Raw genomic sequence first — 18169 nt, 5'->3', positions numbered from 1 at the left:
TGTGATAATTAAATAATAAGGGGGTTTAATTTATAAAAATAAATAAATATAAGTACCAAATTAACTTTTTTTCCTTTAACTTTTAACACCGTTAGTCAATTTGGTATGTGTTTGCTAACGGAATGAAGTACATGGTACCACTTTGCAAACTTTTAAACCACATGTGTGTTAATGGATGTAACCACAAGGTTTATTTTTGTACTTTTCCCCTTAAAATATACTTGATTAAATTCAAAAAAAATTATATTTTGATTAACAACATTGTCATCATATTCTTTCCAAATTAAAAACGTTGGCATTATTATTATAAAAAAACCGTTGATAATAAATTAAATTAAAAAAAATTATACTTGATTAAAGATATGAGCATCAGTTACTAAGTAGTGTTGCCAAATTCTCTAATTTACCTCGTATTCTTTTTAAATTTCCTAATAAAATATTGGACATCAATTCTCTAATTTACCTGAGAGTCTTTCTATAATTATCTCTCCCACCATTAATCCTAATAAAATTTCTAATTTATCACTCTCTTCTTTAATCACACTCCAATCTCAAATATATTAAACGGTAATATCATCCTTCATCTTCGGTGCATCATCAATTCATCAGCTATATAATCAATTATGTTCTTTAATCACCTCACTGTGAAACTTCCAATTGCTAATACTTTTTTTTGTCTTTGAGAAATTCTATCAGATTCTGATTTACTTGGTCTTCAAAAACAATTTGGGAGAAACGCATCAAGATCTTCCAATTTCAAGAACTTAATCGCTAAAGCCCGTTAACTGATATGATTTTCAGATTTGGTTTTTTATTTTTCTGTTATCATGCTTTGTGTCCTGAAAAACATAAAATCCATTAGAACTATTTCATAATTTATTAAATTTGAGAATTTTATCTAGAAATGCTCATAGACATAATTTTGTATAAGAAATTGGGTATTTAAATGAATATAAAATGTTTTTTTCATATGAAATGTTTTTATTAGATAACAAAAAAAAAAGTCATTTTTAAGTAATCTTCTTTTATGCAATTCATTTTTCTACTTTATTTTTTACTTGTATTTATTTATTAAGGGCCCACTTGGTAAATCGCTCCTGGACCTCTAAAATCTCAGGATCGGTCCTGAAGGTGCAAACCATATGCAAAAGTGAATAGTCACTGTCATGGGCGGATACAGGGGGCTCAGGCCCCTCCACCCGCCGGAACGTCCGTGGTTATGAGTAGTTTCGGCCCCCCTAATATTAGTAATAGTCTATGTAGACTCTATGTAGTAATATTTCATTGTTTAAAGGTAGATGAGATGGTTAAAAACACTTACTTTATTTATTTAAATTTTATTTTTCCATAATTATAAAACTATGTTACCATTATTAATTAATTTATTTATTTTCATAACACTTTTGAACTCATTTTTATTATGTCTTTTCCATTAAAAAAATAATTTCTTATTTTTGCGACTCAAACAACTGAATTTCTAATTAAATTTTAAAATTTTAAAAATAAAAATAAAAAAAAAGTAAAAATGTTATAATTTTTTTAGAAACTAGCATTGAACTAATAAAAAAAATTAAATATATCTCATTACGTATTAAGTTTGTCCAAAATTCAAATTTTCAATATTTTAGACCTATTAGGTAATTCATAAATCCAAATTTTTAATTTTTTTAAACTTGTTAGGTCTGTCTAAATCAAAATTTCTAATTTTTTTAGATTTGTTAGGTCTGTTGAAATCTAAATTTCTAATTTTTTTTCCAAACATACATGTAAAATCGGCCCCCCGACCGAATAATCATATATTTACTACTGGTCACTGCTATCAGCGGTGGAAACACTTACCAACCAAAAAATCTAATTTTTAACCATTAGTTGAACCTTGAATTGGTTTTATGACTCAAAAATTTCGCATAACCACACCGTTTAGATAAGAGTATATTTTCTCAAAGGAAGAAGTATTATGTTGGAGTACGTGTCGTGCGTAGGGAGAGTTACTTACGTGTATAGCAGAGAAGTTGTAGTAGTGACACGTGTCAGTAAATTTATTTGCTTAGTTGAAGCTTTATATTCCACCTGTACGCTTTTTATATATTTACAATCTTATTATAATTTCCATTAGAGGTTAATTTAGAATCCAGGAAAATATGGGACAAGGTGAAGAAGTGAAGACTCGAAGCCAGCCTGAGGTTGAGATTCAGGTTATCTACTCTACATCTCTCTCCTTAGGATTAATCCTCTATTTGATTTTTGAAGTATTCGAAATTTCAGGCTTAAAAGCATTCTATCTCAAATTTTGATTTTTTTTTACCGAATCATTATTTTATTGATAAATAATAATATTTTGGCATTTGAATTTTGATAGATTTTAGTTTAGAATTTATTTTTTTGTTTTTTGTTTTTTAATCTAATTAATTATTTTTATATAATATGGAAAAAAGACCTTAAGGAATATCACGTTTCAAATTTAAGTGTTAAAATATCGTTACTTATTAATAAGATAAAGATTTCGTTATGTATTCATACAAATTGGGTGAAATTTCACCAAATAGAATAGGTCAAGAGCCAAATAGTCAAATGTAATCAAATAATAGGTTAATTGTAAAATGATACAATTTTGGATAAATTAGAGGCCAAATAATGTTTTAAGCCGAAATTTTATCATTTGTTGTTTTTTTGATATTATATCCTAATATTTAATTTTAGGAAGTGTAAAACTATTTTCTAGTGTTTTTATCTAGTTTCATCATTTTATCAGTTACCAGTCATAAATTATAATTATATGATAAAATGTGAAAAATTAAAAAAACATATACTGTATTTTTTGTACTAGTTATAAAAAAATTCAAATATTTCATTTCCAAATCACAAAATATATGAAATTTATTTAGAATAAACTTATATGAAATCTTTTATGATTGGTACAGAATAAGAAATAAATTTTTTTTAAGTGTGTTTTATATAATAATGTTGGAAATTAATCTAACATTAATAGCTTCTTTTTTAGTAAAAAACTTATATGAAATCTTTTTAAAATAAAACTTATAGAATAAGAAATAATTTTTTATTTTGTGTTTTACAATAATGTTGGAAATTGATCTAATGTTAATTGTTTTTTTCTAAACGTTTAAGATATTTTTACAACCTATCTTTTTAATTTTTGAAGTATTTCTATAATCCATTTGTTAAAAAAAAATCCATGTACACTGTAATTGATTTTCTTTTTCATAGTAAAAGAAATGCATTTAAAATTTTATGACATGTGCTTTAAAAGTTTGTAAATAAAGTCAAATTATTTCAAATTTTACTATTAATTTCCGATTACAAACAATAGTATTTTTATTAAAAAAAATTATTTTTACACATCGATAAAACACAATCCTTCAAAATATGATTTTCTAAATCGAAATCATAAATTAAATAATATAAATTTTATGTTTTTTACTAATTTGATAGTTTATGAATTAAATTTGATATTTAAGTTTATTTTATATTGTTAAAATTCGATTTTGAAATCTGTGTTTTGTCAATATTTAAATTTTTTTTTTAATAAAATATTCTAGATGATACTTCTTATACTTTTTACATGCAAAAATTATGTTTATTTGACAAAAAAACATTAAATCGGCTATTTTTTTTATTAAAAATGAGAAAAATGAGTTAAATGTTCTGTTAGGAAAAATCTTATCAAGTAATATCATAGGAGTCGAATGACAATGTGAGATATGTTGATTTTAATCCTATCTTTTTATAAATATATACAATTATATTTACATCTATAATTAATTATAAGTAATTAATTAATACAGGAAAGGGGGGAGATATTCTTCTTCTACAGACCAAAAGTTGGGAAAGAACAAGTTTATGGTCCCGAAGATGTTCAACGCTTGTACGTTGTTCTACGCCCGGAGTCTGGTGAACGGTCAGTCGAGCAGAAGCAAGACCCTTGCTCTGGTAAGGAAGGCGCCAAACACAATCAGGATGATGCCGGAGGCGGCGGTTCAAGTTCTTCTAGCGGTGGACACGGCACTCGGGTATATTTATATATTAATCAACCTCCAACCGATTGATTAATTAAATACTCATTCCGTTTCATATTACGTATCTTTCTAAAAAGTTGCATAGAAATTAAAAATATTAAAAGAAAAAAACTTTGTTATCTATTATTTATTAATTTCACTGTTTATTTATTTTTATAATAAGTCTATTATTTTAATTAATCTTCATAAATCTACGTTTTATAGCAGAAAGAAAATGACTTTATGTGTATTCATCCTATTAACATAACATTTATTATGAAATAAAAAAAATCTCTAGAAAGACATGTAATATGAAATGGATGGATTAATTAATAAAGGATAACTAATAATACAGGAAGTGAACATCGAGAAGGAGACGTTGTTGAGATTGATAGTGATGGGACGGAAAAGCCTTCCGGATCCAAGTAAGAGACCCCAACCTTATTGGGGTTTTGTAGATATGGTCACCACTAAGATTGATGATATCAAAGATGCTCTTGGACAACGTAAGTATATCACTACTTTTAATACAGACCAGTACCACTTGTGGTCTTTTCGCTTAGATAAGTGAAAAGAGGTTCTTGTTAACTGATTACCTTTTTGGTTAATTGATTTGACTAACCGATTGTGTAAATTTGTTTAAAACTTAGTTGATTGTTAATAGCTCTTAGTGTAAAATGACAAATAAGAATATGATAAAGTCGTTATTTAGTGTTAGCCTCTAATAATTAGAGGCAAAAGATATGGAACAATAAGCTAATTAAAAAACTCATAAAATTAGTTATTTAGATCCAATAAGCTCTTTCAAATCTCTATTCACCGCATACCATTATTAGAAGTTTGACTAGTCAAAACTTCTAAAGTGCTATTTTTTCTCAAAATACTCTTTATCAAATAGGGCCACAAAGTAATATCTTAAGTCGACTACTACTAGGTCCCGTCTGGTACATAATAGATTTTCTTTAAAAGCATGTAGAAAGAAATATGTGTTATTTAATGTGGTTAAGTTACATTTATAAGCACTGAACTTTATCAATTTTTACGGTATATGACCATTGAATTTTAAAATTTAACATTAAAATTATTCAACTTTACACTTTGTTACACTTGTGTCATTAATCTTTAATCAACGTTTCAAAATAACCGTTGACGATTTCAAAATAAAAAAAAAATCAAGAATTAATGGTATTTTTAATCAAATTTATTTCTTGATTTTTTTTTGTTTTGAGACCATTTACGTCATTTACGTTTTGGAAAATAAAAAATATAGTTTCATAGTTTTATGGTGTCATTCTGAACAATTTTAATTCTTGAAACTTTTCATTTCGAGTTCGTGAAAGATTATCTTGAGAAGTGAATTAAAGTTTAGTGGTCACGAGTGTATCAAAATGCGAAATTCATTATAAAGTTTAGTGGCCATATGTGTAATTACCCTTTAATATGCTACTAACCAATTTCGAATTTGTTTTTGGATATTTACACATACCCTTTAATATGCTACTGAACAATTTCGAATTTGTTTTTGGAAATTTGGTTCAGTAAAAATAAATAAATAAAAAGTCAAATTTTGATTTTTAAAACAAAAAATCTAAAATTCATTCCAATTCGGAATATTTTTTTCTAGATATTTTGTTCTTTTTTATTAGCTTCAGTTTTGAAACTTTTTCTTTGATTTTACAATAATTTGGTGAATCTTTTTCTTAGTATATTTAGTTAATAATAAAGTTGGTATTTATGATAAATCGTGCAGAGGAATACGAAACAAGCACAAGAGGACACAGACACGTAGATCCAGCAAGAGCATTAGGCGAAGGTGTATACCGCATCCTAAAACACAACCCGAATAAACGAATGCACACTCACTTGATCTACAAGCTAGAATTACCTGTCGAAGATGCTCAAAACGAGCCCCAAGAGTCGCTCAACATTGAACGCGAAGCTTCATTTCTAATCCAAATTAAGAACCCGGAAGCTACTACCGACACTGACTCCGGTAGGTTTCGAGGACTCGGAAATAAGCGTAAAGCAATGTTTCCGGCGCACTTACAAGGGTTGTTTGGGCAGAGACGATTTGGGCCTGCTGATCCGCCGGATTTTCTTAATTACGAAGGGTGTGAATTGTTGTTGATAGCTGCTGCGGATGATATAGAAGAAGAGTTGGGGTTGGAGGTGAAGGTTGAATCGTCGTCTTGTTCGGATTTGGTGGAGACGTTTGGAGAAGCGTTACCTACTAAGCCACTCTTTGAAGGGGCATGGGTTTAAGGAATCCGTCACTTAGATGATGACATATCAGACACGAGGTATTATCTGAGTGGTGGGATTAGTACTGATTTTGGTCTGTAATAGAAATTTTGTGTCACTTATGTTTGACTTTTGATGTGTATCATATGATCAGTAATACCGGTTTGGTTTGGTTTTTCTTTACGGTAGAAAAGTTCAGATATGGAAATATTTCTACTAGGATATTAAGACACAATTTTCATGTTCTGTTTTTTTAGTGTTATTATAATATGTAAATTAACCATTTTTGGGGGGGTTTTTTTGTGTTACGTATGTAAATTAATATGTAAATTAGTTGTGAATTTTTTGGTTTTAATTCTGAAATTTTTTATTCTTTCCAAATCTTTTTATTCTTTTTCTTTTCTTTTGAATACGGTTAAGAAGGACGTCGTTACGTCATTCTAATTTTGAATCTTTGATTCGATAATTTGTTTTATTTTTTAATCTTTTTCTTTTCAGATCTATAATAGAAAATATACGATTGATGTGATTAGTATTGTTTCGGGTCTATAGCAGAATATTGGTTCGGGTTTATAGTAGAAAATCTTTTCACTTGTTTACATATTTGAATCTCTTTCACTTGTTTAAATATTGATGTGGCATTCTCCGAGTGATATTGGACTCGGTCTATCTAGAAGTGTTATTATCAGACAATTAGGCTAATTTTTTTTTTTATTATTTGGGGGGTTGCTGATGAAGTATATAATTCTTTTTGCTAATAAAATATGTAAATTAATAGGTTTTGTTTATATTTTCTATGAATGTGTTTTAGGAGATTTTATATTTTGTTGAATATGATTGGAATGGTTTTGTACTTAATGGCTTTTAATCAGGGTTAAATGCATTATTAGTCACTGAATTTAAATGGTTATCTTAAAAAGATCACTCAATTTCAATTTGTCTCAATAAAATCATTCAACTTTGAGTTTTGTCACAATTAGGCCACTATGACGATTTCAATGATTAAAAAACATCGGAATGATGACATAAGTGATACGTCAAATGAGACAACTTATATTTCTAACCGAAATGACACATGACATACACATATGCGCCACCTGGCTATCACGTGTCGATTATTTTTATGAAAAAAACTAAAATTTAGTCTTTTTCATAAAAATACCCGATAGGTGACTGTCACATTTTTTTCGGTCAAAATTTTGAGTTAACTCATATTGATGTGTCACTCATGTCATTATTTCGACGCGTTTTAACCACTAAAATCGACAGAGTGACCTAATTGAGACAAAACTCAAAGTTAAATTATTTTATTGAGACAAATTGAAATTGAGTGACAATTTTGAGACAACCATATAAATTCAGTGACCAATGATGCATTTAACCCCTTTTAATCATGTAGTTGTGGGTTCAATTTCCGAAATTGGTATTTTTTATTTTGGAATTGGATATAGATTATAGGTTTAGAGGACTTGGAAATAAGCGTAAAGCAACATTTCCGGTGCAAATAGAATAGCTGCTCGGATAGAAATGGTTCCGGTCTGTTGATCCGTTGGATTTTCTTAATTATGAAAAGTGCGAATTGTTGTTGATATTGGCGGTGCGGATGATATAGAAGAAGGATTGGTGTTAGAAGTGAAGATAAAATCATCTTGTTCTGGTTTAGTAAAAACTAGCATGAACACCCGTGCAATGCACGTGATATTTGAAAATTCTTTTCATCCATAAATTTAATTTTATTGGTTCAAATATAAATAAATAATAAAATACAATTAAAGTTTAATATGTTTTTTAGATAGTTTATCTGATTTCTTGGTCGAAGATTGTCAGACATCCTTTAGGTGGATCATTTCCCAATTAAAACATACGCTAGGTTAATCAATAGAATTTTAATATTTAAAAGCTTATATCCGAGCTTGTCACATAAAGATAACTATATAGTTTATCTTTATTATGGCAAATAACAATTTGAATACCAATTTTTCTTTTAATTAAATTTGACCAGTAAATGTATAAAAATTAAAATTATTTGACAAACAATTTTCTTTCTAATTGTATTTGACTATCACATATGAAAGTTAATTTTTTTATATTATTGATAATTATAAATGTAACCTTCTTGATGGTGTTAAAGCAAGGCAGAAATAAAAAAAATGTTTTTGTTATTTACAACTAATTATCTCAGCTTATATTACGTTTTAAATCGAAAAATAAATTATTCTAATCATGATAAGGAACGTATATAAACTTCATTTATGAAATCGCTAGTTCAAATGTAATATAAAATAATATAAAAACAAACATTTAAAATTTCTGGTTTTTTTAAGAAATTTACATAGCTTTAGTTCTTTCTTTATGAATCTATTATTTGAAAATAAATAAATAAAATGATTATTATTATTTCTTTGAAAAATAAGCTAAATTGTAATTGATGGGTAGAGTTATGAAGTTATCTCAAATAACTTTTTATTCCAAAAAATTGCAGAAATGTTGATTGATAAAGAAATCAATTCTATTGTATACATATATATTTTTTCCAATTACCTTTGGAATGGATGTGATAACCATTTTAACTGAAATTCTAATTCTTTATACATTGATTTGTCATTTCTTTTCATCAATTACACCGTAAGAATATTCTTCTCCAACTTCACCCACAGAACATTAAATATCTTACATGCCATTTTGCTAAAAATGGAGAAGAATCATTTCCATTTTAGATATTGCTTGCCTTAAGAAAGTCTTTTAGTTATAACTTATAATTTCCTCATGGCCGGTTGAATAAGAATTCATGCCTATCAGCATGATACCTATTAATCAAATGTGATCTTGTAAAATCATAAGAAAAGAAACCTTTTTAATCCTTCAAATACCTAAAAAAATCTATAGTTGTCAATAATTCATGTACTAACTCAGTAATTAAAATGACAAAATACAACTCAATAATTAACATTACAAAATACAATATAGAACATAACGACTTAAAATGCACTTCTATAAACAGGAGAAAGAACCATCCTATAAGATCAATGTACCATAGAAGAAAGTATCAATTCAAATTCAAATATATACCCAAAGAAAACATACGTGAAGCACGAAAAAAAACAGAAGCAGGGAAGAGAATCCACATCCATATATATTAGTTTCTATATATGATTCCATAACTTCATTTATAGGAGTTCCAAAAATGTCTACATAGTTCCACCAAATAAATTCATCCCTCAATCAGTTGTACATCCAAACTCTTTATCAATTGCATATCAGTTAACCTAAGTTTTGGGTTCCTTTTTTCTTTCCAAGTTTGACTACCAGTATCGGATTGCAGCAATAGAGGTTACAATGAAAAACCACAAAACTGTTGTAGAAAGCCAGATCAGCATGCTACTGCAGGTTGTTGCTGATCGAATTGAAGAAGAACCATGGCTTCAAAGCTAGAAGAAAAGGATAAGTAAACGTATTGCAGTACAAAGAGAGCTGCACATGTATGGTCCAAAAACATCAACAATCAGTTAGGTTATATTCTATTTTGAAACGCTCAAGAAAAACTTAGTGCATTATATGTATGGCAATAGAAGAAACTCATACATTAAAATAAAATAATTGAAAAAAAACTCAGAGAAAGTAATGAAAATAGCAGAAACAAAATTGAATTTCAAAGCATTAGTAAATGCAAACCAACACACAACACAAAAAACCAAAAGGGGTAAATCAAAATTGATACTGGAGAAAAGCATTTCGTAGAGCATGGATAACCATTCAAGCCATATGCACATTAACGTTTAAAAGACCTATGAACAAAGATTAATCATATTCGCTATCTAATATAGAAAACCTCTTACCCTCTGCCTCCATGTCACGGGTTCCATCTCCCTCTACTCCCTTTTGGAGTGATTCCTCACTGGTGAGTTTGCTTCCAATCTATGGGATAAAGAAAAGAAAAAGAATAGCTAAAATTGTAGCAAATCAACATTTGACACATATGGAAGATTCACATGTATTTTCTTGGAGGAATAGAATTGCTTACCGAATGTGGAATCGATTGAGAAAATTCATCATTAATACACTATGATCCACTGCATAAGAGGCAAGTTGGTAACCGGTCACCATAAAAGATGAGAAACCCAGTGATGAGAAGTTGAGGTGAAAAGGTTGGAGGTGAACGGATGAGAGAGAAACTGGTTAGTAGTTCTTGTTTGTCAAAGAAAGTGCAGATGAGTCAGTGATGATTAAGCAGGCAGTTTAAAATTACATGTAAGAGATATAGGCTATTTGAATCAGTTTCATTACCAAATCAACTACCGAGAAGTCCATTCAAACTCAAAGATATAAAAATCAACTAACTATAAAATAAAGTCATCAGATTTTGCAATTTAGAATTTTCTAAAACAAAGAAAAAAAGCAATCAGAATCCTAATTGAACAAAATCAGAATGAGACTACGAAAAATGAGAACTCATACCATACAGTGAAAGGAAAAATCGCCCAAACTCAGGAGAGCTGTTCGATGAAATGTTGAGACAGGAAAAACCGGAGAAACTCAAGCAGATAAGCATTACCTGATGCTTTAAACATGCTCGATCACGAAATAGGCAGATAAGCAATGCCTGAAACACACCACACTGATTGAAAGCAATAAAAAATATGAGTCTAAAGCGCAGTAGTAAAATGAAAAAGAACTTGATAAAACATAATCATTTACCTTGAAAGAGCTAGATTCAATGACAAACACATAATCCAAATTAGAAACTGAGAAAAGAGAAATCTAGATTTGTAAGTAATAGAAAGAGAAAATGTGAGGTAGCAGGAGAAAATGCCAAAGAATATAAATAAAAAAAAAAAACCAAATTGGCAAATAGAAATTTGCAAGGAAAGGCAATTTATCTAACCTATAACTAAAGCAAAAGTTGATGAAATGAGGACATCATATTCGAGCAGTTAGGGTTCACTGTGATCCACAAAGTCTTCTCCATGGAAATTTGCCAAACTCAGTGGGAAGAGAAGGTAAACAAACCCAATCAAAAGAACATTTACAGAAAATTAAAAAATTTCAGAGTTAATTAGGTGAAAACAAACCTTGGAAATAAGATCGAGTAAACAATATATCTTACAGTTGCAAAGAATTGTTTATATAAGGAAAACTAAATCTGCAAAAGCAAGAAGTGCACCTTGGAATTGTTGAAAATGGCACTCCGACCTGCGGCTCTCTGTAATGTTTGTCTTCCTCTGCTAAATTTTGCCAACACCATAACCATCATCATATTACCAAACATGGATTTATTAAAAATATAAATACCAGAAACAAAAATTGAATCCAAAACAAATCAGGATCAAACCCCAACATCAATTGCTTTTACTGGTACAAATAACTTTGAAGAAGAAGATGAAATTCATGTACGCACTGAAAAGAAAAGGAAAGAAAATGAGTAACCCATCAAATTACCTTGTAGGAGTAACCCAAATCCAATAAAAAATGCACCTTGAACAAATCAATTTCATAATCTAAATCAGAATCTAATTTATAAATTAATAATGCAGCGAGGGAATAGAAAGAGGAATCGCACATAAAAAGTGAAACCTGCTGCAAACCAGAAAAATCCATGACAAAAGGGAAAACAAAATCACTGGGAAAAGAGAGGTAGCAAGGAAAGATTGAAAGGAACCAATGATGAATCGCTCCAAAAGAGAATAGAAGGAGAGGAAAACCATCTGACATGCAAAGGAATAGGGTAAGCCATTTCCTAGAAAAAAGAAAGGACTTAGAGTAAGAAATGCAAACGGTTGAGGGTGGAGATGAAGTGTTTGGGTGAGAAAAGAAGAGATAAGAATTAGAATCGATTTTCATAGATAAGCAGTTGTGAGAATGGTTAGAGAAGTTGAAGTTGAAGTTGAGGAAGCACGTTAAGCCTAAGAGAGGCGCAATTTGAGGGAGTATGGAGCAGCACTTGCAGCAAAGCGTAAAATAAAATTAAAATAATTGGAAAAATGGAAAATAAATCCAAAATATTGAGAGGCTGCCATGTCAGCAAAATGTTAGCTGCTTTAAGTATGATATAGATAGATGTTGGGAGAAGTGTTGCCTACTAAGCCACTCTTTCGAGGGACATGGGTTTAATAGAACTCGTCACTCAGATGATGAGACATGTGGCATTATGTGAGTGGTGGTTCTTGATAGAAAATTTCCTTCATTTATTTATCGGTGGATGTGCATCATTCAACCTGTGGGACCAGTACGGGTTTTGTTCTACAGTAAAAAAAAATCTCACTTGGAAATGTTTCTACCTATGAAACACAGACTCTTTCCCGGGGTCGGAGTAGCGAGTCCACTCAGGTGCCGGACTCGTCGGGGACACGACAAAAATGTGTCCCATGCGCTTTTTTTGTTTGTGATTTCGGATAAGGTAGGAATACAGCAAGGACACGGTGAGACACGACTGATGGGGGAAAATATAAAAATTTAGGGCTTTTTCTAAAAATTTAGAAACAATGGTTCACTTACAAAATTTTTACAAAATACCCTAATATATATCTAATTTGCACCTGCGTTTTATCGCGACTTTTCCTATCTTTTTCTTTTGCAATTCTTTTGCTGCTCTTGTTTGTGATTCTTTTGCTGCTCTTGTCTGCGATTTCATCTCCCTTGCTCCTTGTGTTTTATCTGCGATGTCTTCCTCTCCCTTACTCCTTGTGGTTTTATTCATCTGTGAAGTATTCCTCTCTTTCGTTTGCGTTTCATCTATTAGGTACTTTATGTTTTACAAATTATTAATTAGGTTTTTAAATTATAATACAAATTAGGTTTATGATAAATCAGGCTTATAAATTATAATACAAATGATCAATTTTTTTTAATGATACAATAGGTTCAATTATGATTTGTTATTATGTAATTTCAGACTTGTTTATGGATGTATTTTTATGGTTTATAAGTAATTTGTGATTAATCTAAGTTTTTTTTTTATATATTTTTATATGTAATATATATAAAATTAATTATATAAAATTTGTCGTGTCCCGTCATATCCATGTGTTATATTTTTAGAAATACCATTTTTTACACCTGCACCCATGTCCGCCTCCGAGTCAGTGCTTCGTAGATTTCTACCAATATATTTCCCTTTTTCTTTTTCTGGTGTTGTTGATGAATTATCGTTCTTTTGTTTATTTATTGGATGAATGAGTCTTACAAGATATTTCAGTTTATAATGTTAACCTAATCAATAGCCGTCTTAGCTCAGCTGGTAGAGCGCATGGCTTTTAACCATGTGGTCGTGGGTTCGATTCCCACAGACGGCGTGCTATTTTCATCCTGACTTGGACATGTTTGTGCAGGAATGACTTTCCTATTTTATTCTATATAATTTGAATGATTTTTATGTCGCACAGCCGTCTTAGCTCAGCTGGTAGAGCGCATGGCTTTTAACCATGTGGTCGTGGGTTCGATTCCCACAGACGGCGTAATTTTCCATTTTCTAACTGTTTTTCGTTATTATTACTATCACAGGCCACTCCGGCCCATTTTACCAGCCCTCTATTTTAAGTTAAAAACATTATTTTCTGGACTTAAGTTTTGAAAATTATAATTTATTTTTAGCTATTAATTTTAGGGAAAATTACATAGAAATTCATATTTCAAAAACTATTTACAACTATGTCAAGTTATAATTTTGGATTATTAGATTATGTTAAACTAGTAAAATCAGTACTTTTAATATATTTTAAGGATTAGAGTTTATAAATTAGAAGTCTATAATATATTTTTTAGGGTTTATGATTTATGAATTGGAGTCTATAATTTTTAAATTATGGTGTAAAATCATAATATATAAAGAATAATGACATATTAAGAATTAAGTTGAGTGTTAGGACTTAGTTGTAATTTTGTACTTAACTATGGTATTCCTGTATTTGACCCTTAATTTTAAATATATATGTGTATATATATATATATTTCATTTTTTTCCAGTCATGAATTTAATTTCGAGAAAATTAAGTTCTAAAAAAGTTAAAAATATAAATAAAAAATCTGCTTTCAAAATTAATATTTTTTTAATTTCGAGAAAATTAAGTTCTAAAAAAGTTAAAAATATAAATAAAAAATCTGCTTTCAAAATTAATATTTTTACAGACAAAATATCTACAAAATTATTAAACCAAAGTTGAGATTATATAATTACTTCTCAGAATTTGATTAAATAATTTTTTTATATTGTAAATAATAATTTTAGTTTTATTTTAAGTATATATTAATTATTTATTATATTTTTCTCGTGTTGTGTTGATGTAGCATGTTTTAACGCTGATGGTCGTGCAGGGATGGGAGCAACAGTACGAGATGCAAATGGACAGTTTGTAATGGGGAGATGTGCGAGTCTGTTATGTTGTTCGGCAACACGAGAATGTGAGGCTGAAATAAGGAATAAGGAATGTTGTTTTCGAATCTGATGCTAAACAAATGATTGATGCAATAAATTCTAGTTCTATGGATGATTCTGAATTTGGGGATAGAATTATTCAAATACGATCGACTTTAACATCAAATGACTCTTACTCAGTCAAATGGATATGGCGGCAAACGAATGAGATGACACATGTGTTAGCACAGTCTTCTCGTTTATCCACTTGCCCTTCTTTTTTTAATTTATTACTGAGTTCTGTTTCTGATTTATTGTTACAATTTTGCTATGATTTGACTCATTAATTCATTGCTCTTTTGATTCAAAATACATATATATATATATTATCTTCCGGAAATATAATTATTTTATGAAAAAAATAAGGCATTACACCTATTTAGCTTCCTAAACTAAATCTCCAAAGTCATTTAGGACATTAAACTATTAAAATCATCAATCAAGCTCTTAAACTAAATAAAAATCATCAATTGAGTCCTCATTCTATCCTAAAATCAGAAACCGTGATTATTTGATATAGACTGTAATAATCTCTATGTTGGTTCAAAATGGGTTTGAGGAATAGAGTCTGAAACTGTTGAACTGAATGATTTTCGATTAGGCCTCAATTAATGGGTTTTGTTTCAAATAAGGACTCATTGATGATTTTTCCTTAGTTGAATGACCTAATTGATGATTTTGATAGTTTAAATTTCTAATTGACTTTAAAGCCTTACTTTGAGGAGCCAAATGGGTATTATGCTAAAAAATAATTATAAGAAAATATAAATACAGTAAAGCCTCTATATAGAAATACTCTGTATAGGAAAAACCTCTATTTTGTTATACAAAAAAACTCGGTCCCAACTTGGTAATAACCTCTATGACCAAACTCCATTTAGTAATAACCTCTCAATTGTTATACAAATAGCCGGATCCCAAGTATATTCCTATATAGAGGTTTTACTGTATAATAATGTAGACTTTCTCTTTGTTTCATGTATTTTTACTGTATTTAGAAGGGAAGAGAAAGGACTCAGCCCCTTTTTATTTCCTAACTATTTGTACCTAAAAGTCTTTTTTTATATTGGAGAAAACACAGAAAGTAAAGGATATTAAAATCAATATTCTTATAGAAGAATATGAGCTATTCAATATGGAGCCAAATAAATCCATAGTAGAGATGAATTCAAGATTTAGTACTCTAGTGAATAATCTAGAGAATCTTAAAAGGTCGTACAAAGATGAAGAATTCATAAAGAAACTTATAAGAACTATACCAACTATACGAGATTCAAATCTCATGGTAATTGACGAACTAAAGATTATGAGATTCAAAGCTCACAGCAATCGACGAAATTAAAGATTTATCCAACTACTCATATGATGAATTTAGTTGATGAATCATCGCACGACTAGAGACAAGAAGAGAAAATGCATTGTTCTTAAAGTTTATTCAAATACTGAAAAATCGAAATATGAAAAAGCTCTCTTCAATGTTATTATAATGGGTAGTCGTCTTAGCAATGGAATCTATAAGGACACAACATACCAATCCTTGTTTTATTATTTATGATGATGCCAGTAAATCAATACGTGATTTATTAAATTGATCGTATATGTTTTGAATGTTATTATAATGTGTAGCCGTCTTAGCTCAGCTGGTAGAGCGCATGGCTTTTAACCATGTGGTCGTGGGTTCGATTCCCACAGACGGTGTTTATTTACTCTTTTACTATATTTACACACCATGGGAAGACATAAAATAAAGGAAATTTACATAGAAATCCAGTTTAAAAAAAATTATTTACAATTATGTTAAGTAACTTGTAAAAAGTAAGGTGAAGTTTCTTAAACATCAATAAACTTAAAAAAAATTATTTACAAATTATTTACTGAACCTCTATAAACGACTCAACACATAGATCTAAATATGGACAATATTTGAGATTGCATTCCTAGTGTTTTTCCAAATGGTCAATCCATTGCAAAACCTTCTTTGTTCTTTGGGACAAATTATATATTTTTTTTAGAAAATTAAGATGAATTTTTGTATCTATTCATTTAATATACATGTACGAGATTAATCAAAGATGGACATTATATTCCCTCAACTTTTATTGATGGAAAAGTTGTTTTAAAATCACAAAATGATTTTGATTTAACCAAGATAAAATTTCTTTAAATGTTAAAGCTATAAACATATTGTACATGTGCTTTAGATTCTAATAAATATAATTGTATTTCAAGCTATGATAATGTAAAAGAAAGATGGGATAAACTTGAAACTACCTATGAAAGAACACGAAACTGAAGGATGTTAAAATCAATATTCTCATAGAAAAATACGATTTATTCAAGATGGACCCAAATGAATCTATATTAGATATGAATTCAAGTTTCAAGACTCTAGTGAATAATCTAAAGAATCTTGGAAGGTCATACAAAGGTGAAGAATTCGTAAAAACATTTATGAGAAGCATGCCAACTATATAAGATTCAAAGTTTACAACAATTGACGAAACTAAAGATCTATCCAACTATTCATATGATGAATTTATAGGTTGATTACTTACATATGAGATGAAGATCAAATACATTGTTCTTAAAGTTGATTTAAATACTAAAAACTTTGAATATGAAAAAGCTCTCTTGAATTCTATTATATGTAGTCGTCTTAGCAATGGAATCTATTAGGACACAACACACCAATCCTTTTGTTTTTGTTGGTGATGATGCCGATAAATTAATATGTTATTTATTAAATTCCTCGTATATGTTTTGAATGTTATTATAATGTGTAGCCGTCTTAGCTCAGCTGGTAGAGCGCATGGCTTTTAACCATGTGGTCGTGGGTTCGATTCCCACAGACGGCGTAATATAACATGATGGACTTGGGGGAAGGATTTCACCTAGTTCAATTTGACGATGATATGGACAGGAATCATGTAATTAACGACGGGCCATGGTTGATTCAATGCCACTATTTAACGGTACGCACCTGGTCAGCTTCCTTCAATCCAATTGATGCCTGTGTGGAGAAGTCCATGGTCTGGGTTCGCTTTCCCCAGCTTCCGCTCCTTTACTATGATGAAGACGTCCTGCTAGGTCTGGCAACTGCCATAGGAAAACCGATTCGTGTGGATGAGAACACAGCTATGAGAACGAGGGGCCGTTTTGCTCGTGTGTGTATTGAAATTCATCTATTGAAGCCACTGGTTGCTCAGTTTGATCTAGAAGGAGATACGCAGCGGGTTGAGTATGAGGGACTGCATATTGCTTATAATCATTGTGGCAGATATGGACATACTCGTGCCAATTGCACATGGCCGAGTGCGATACCTGAGAGAGAGGCGGAAACTATGAATATCACTCCAATGTAAGAGGCCAACACAACAATTGCAGAAGGGAACATAGAGGAGATAACCAAAGTCGTAGAGCCAAAAGCCGGAATTGCACATGAATGGGATTTGGATACGTATGGTCCATGGATGATTGTGCCAAAGAGGAAGTTCAATCCGCGGACTCC

General features: G+C 30.0%; 1 protein-coding gene, 1 long non-coding RNA gene and 4 other non-coding genes across 26 annotated transcripts; 5 read left to right on the top strand and 1 right to left on the bottom strand.

Moving 5' to 3' along the window:
* The first annotated feature begins 2108 nt into the window (after positions 1-2108).
* On the top strand, positions 2109-6609 carry LOC136216941 (uncharacterized). Its single transcript, XM_066003806.1, has 4 exons — positions 2109-2195; positions 3804-4028; positions 4369-4519; positions 5764-6609. The coding sequence occupies exons 1-4, from the start codon at positions 2142-2144 to the stop codon at positions 6273-6275; spliced, it is 942 nt and encodes a 313-aa protein (XP_065859878.1). The 5' UTR covers positions 2109-2141; the 3' UTR covers positions 6276-6609.
* A 2751-nt stretch (positions 6610-9360) lies between these two features.
* On the bottom strand, positions 9361-12289 carry LOC136220048 (uncharacterized). Of its 21 annotated transcripts, none has more exons than XR_010684374.1 (8): positions 11727-12285; positions 11584-11648; positions 11137-11476; positions 10950-10996; positions 10710-10869; positions 10276-10439; positions 10091-10169; positions 9361-9725 (listed from the first exon to the last, which is right to left on the bottom strand). It is a non-coding gene; the product is annotated as an uncharacterized lncRNA (long non-coding RNA). The 21 variants fall into 21 exon arrangements; XR_010684375.1 differs by having other exon boundaries at positions 11590-11648; positions 11812-12285; XR_010684382.1 differs by having other exon boundaries at positions 11137-11473; positions 11590-11648; positions 11812-12285.
* A 1181-nt stretch (positions 12290-13470) lies between these two features.
* On the top strand, positions 13471-13543 carry TRNAK-UUU (transfer RNA lysine (anticodon UUU)). The gene has a single exon. It is a non-coding gene; the product is annotated as a tRNA-Lys (tRNA).
* An 89-nt stretch (positions 13544-13632) lies between these two features.
* On the top strand, positions 13633-13705 carry TRNAK-UUU (transfer RNA lysine (anticodon UUU)). Its single transcript has one exon. It is a non-coding gene; the product is annotated as a tRNA-Lys (tRNA).
* A 2581-nt stretch (positions 13706-16286) lies between these two features.
* On the top strand, positions 16287-16359 carry TRNAK-UUU (transfer RNA lysine (anticodon UUU)). Its single transcript has one exon. It is a non-coding gene; the product is annotated as a tRNA-Lys (tRNA).
* A 1084-nt stretch (positions 16360-17443) lies between these two features.
* On the top strand, positions 17444-17516 carry TRNAK-UUU (transfer RNA lysine (anticodon UUU)). Its single transcript has one exon. It is a non-coding gene; the product is annotated as a tRNA-Lys (tRNA).
* The last annotated feature ends 653 nt before the right edge of the window (positions 17517-18169 follow it).

This window comes from Euphorbia lathyris, chromosome 1, assembly GCF_963576675.1.
Source record: "Euphorbia lathyris chromosome 1, ddEupLath1.1, whole genome shotgun sequence".
In the NCBI taxonomy this organism is placed as follows: domain Eukaryota; kingdom Viridiplantae; phylum Streptophyta; class Magnoliopsida; order Malpighiales; family Euphorbiaceae; genus Euphorbia; species Euphorbia lathyris.
Note: the sequence above shows the minus strand (reverse complement) of the source record. Positions and strands in the feature narration are given on the sequence as shown.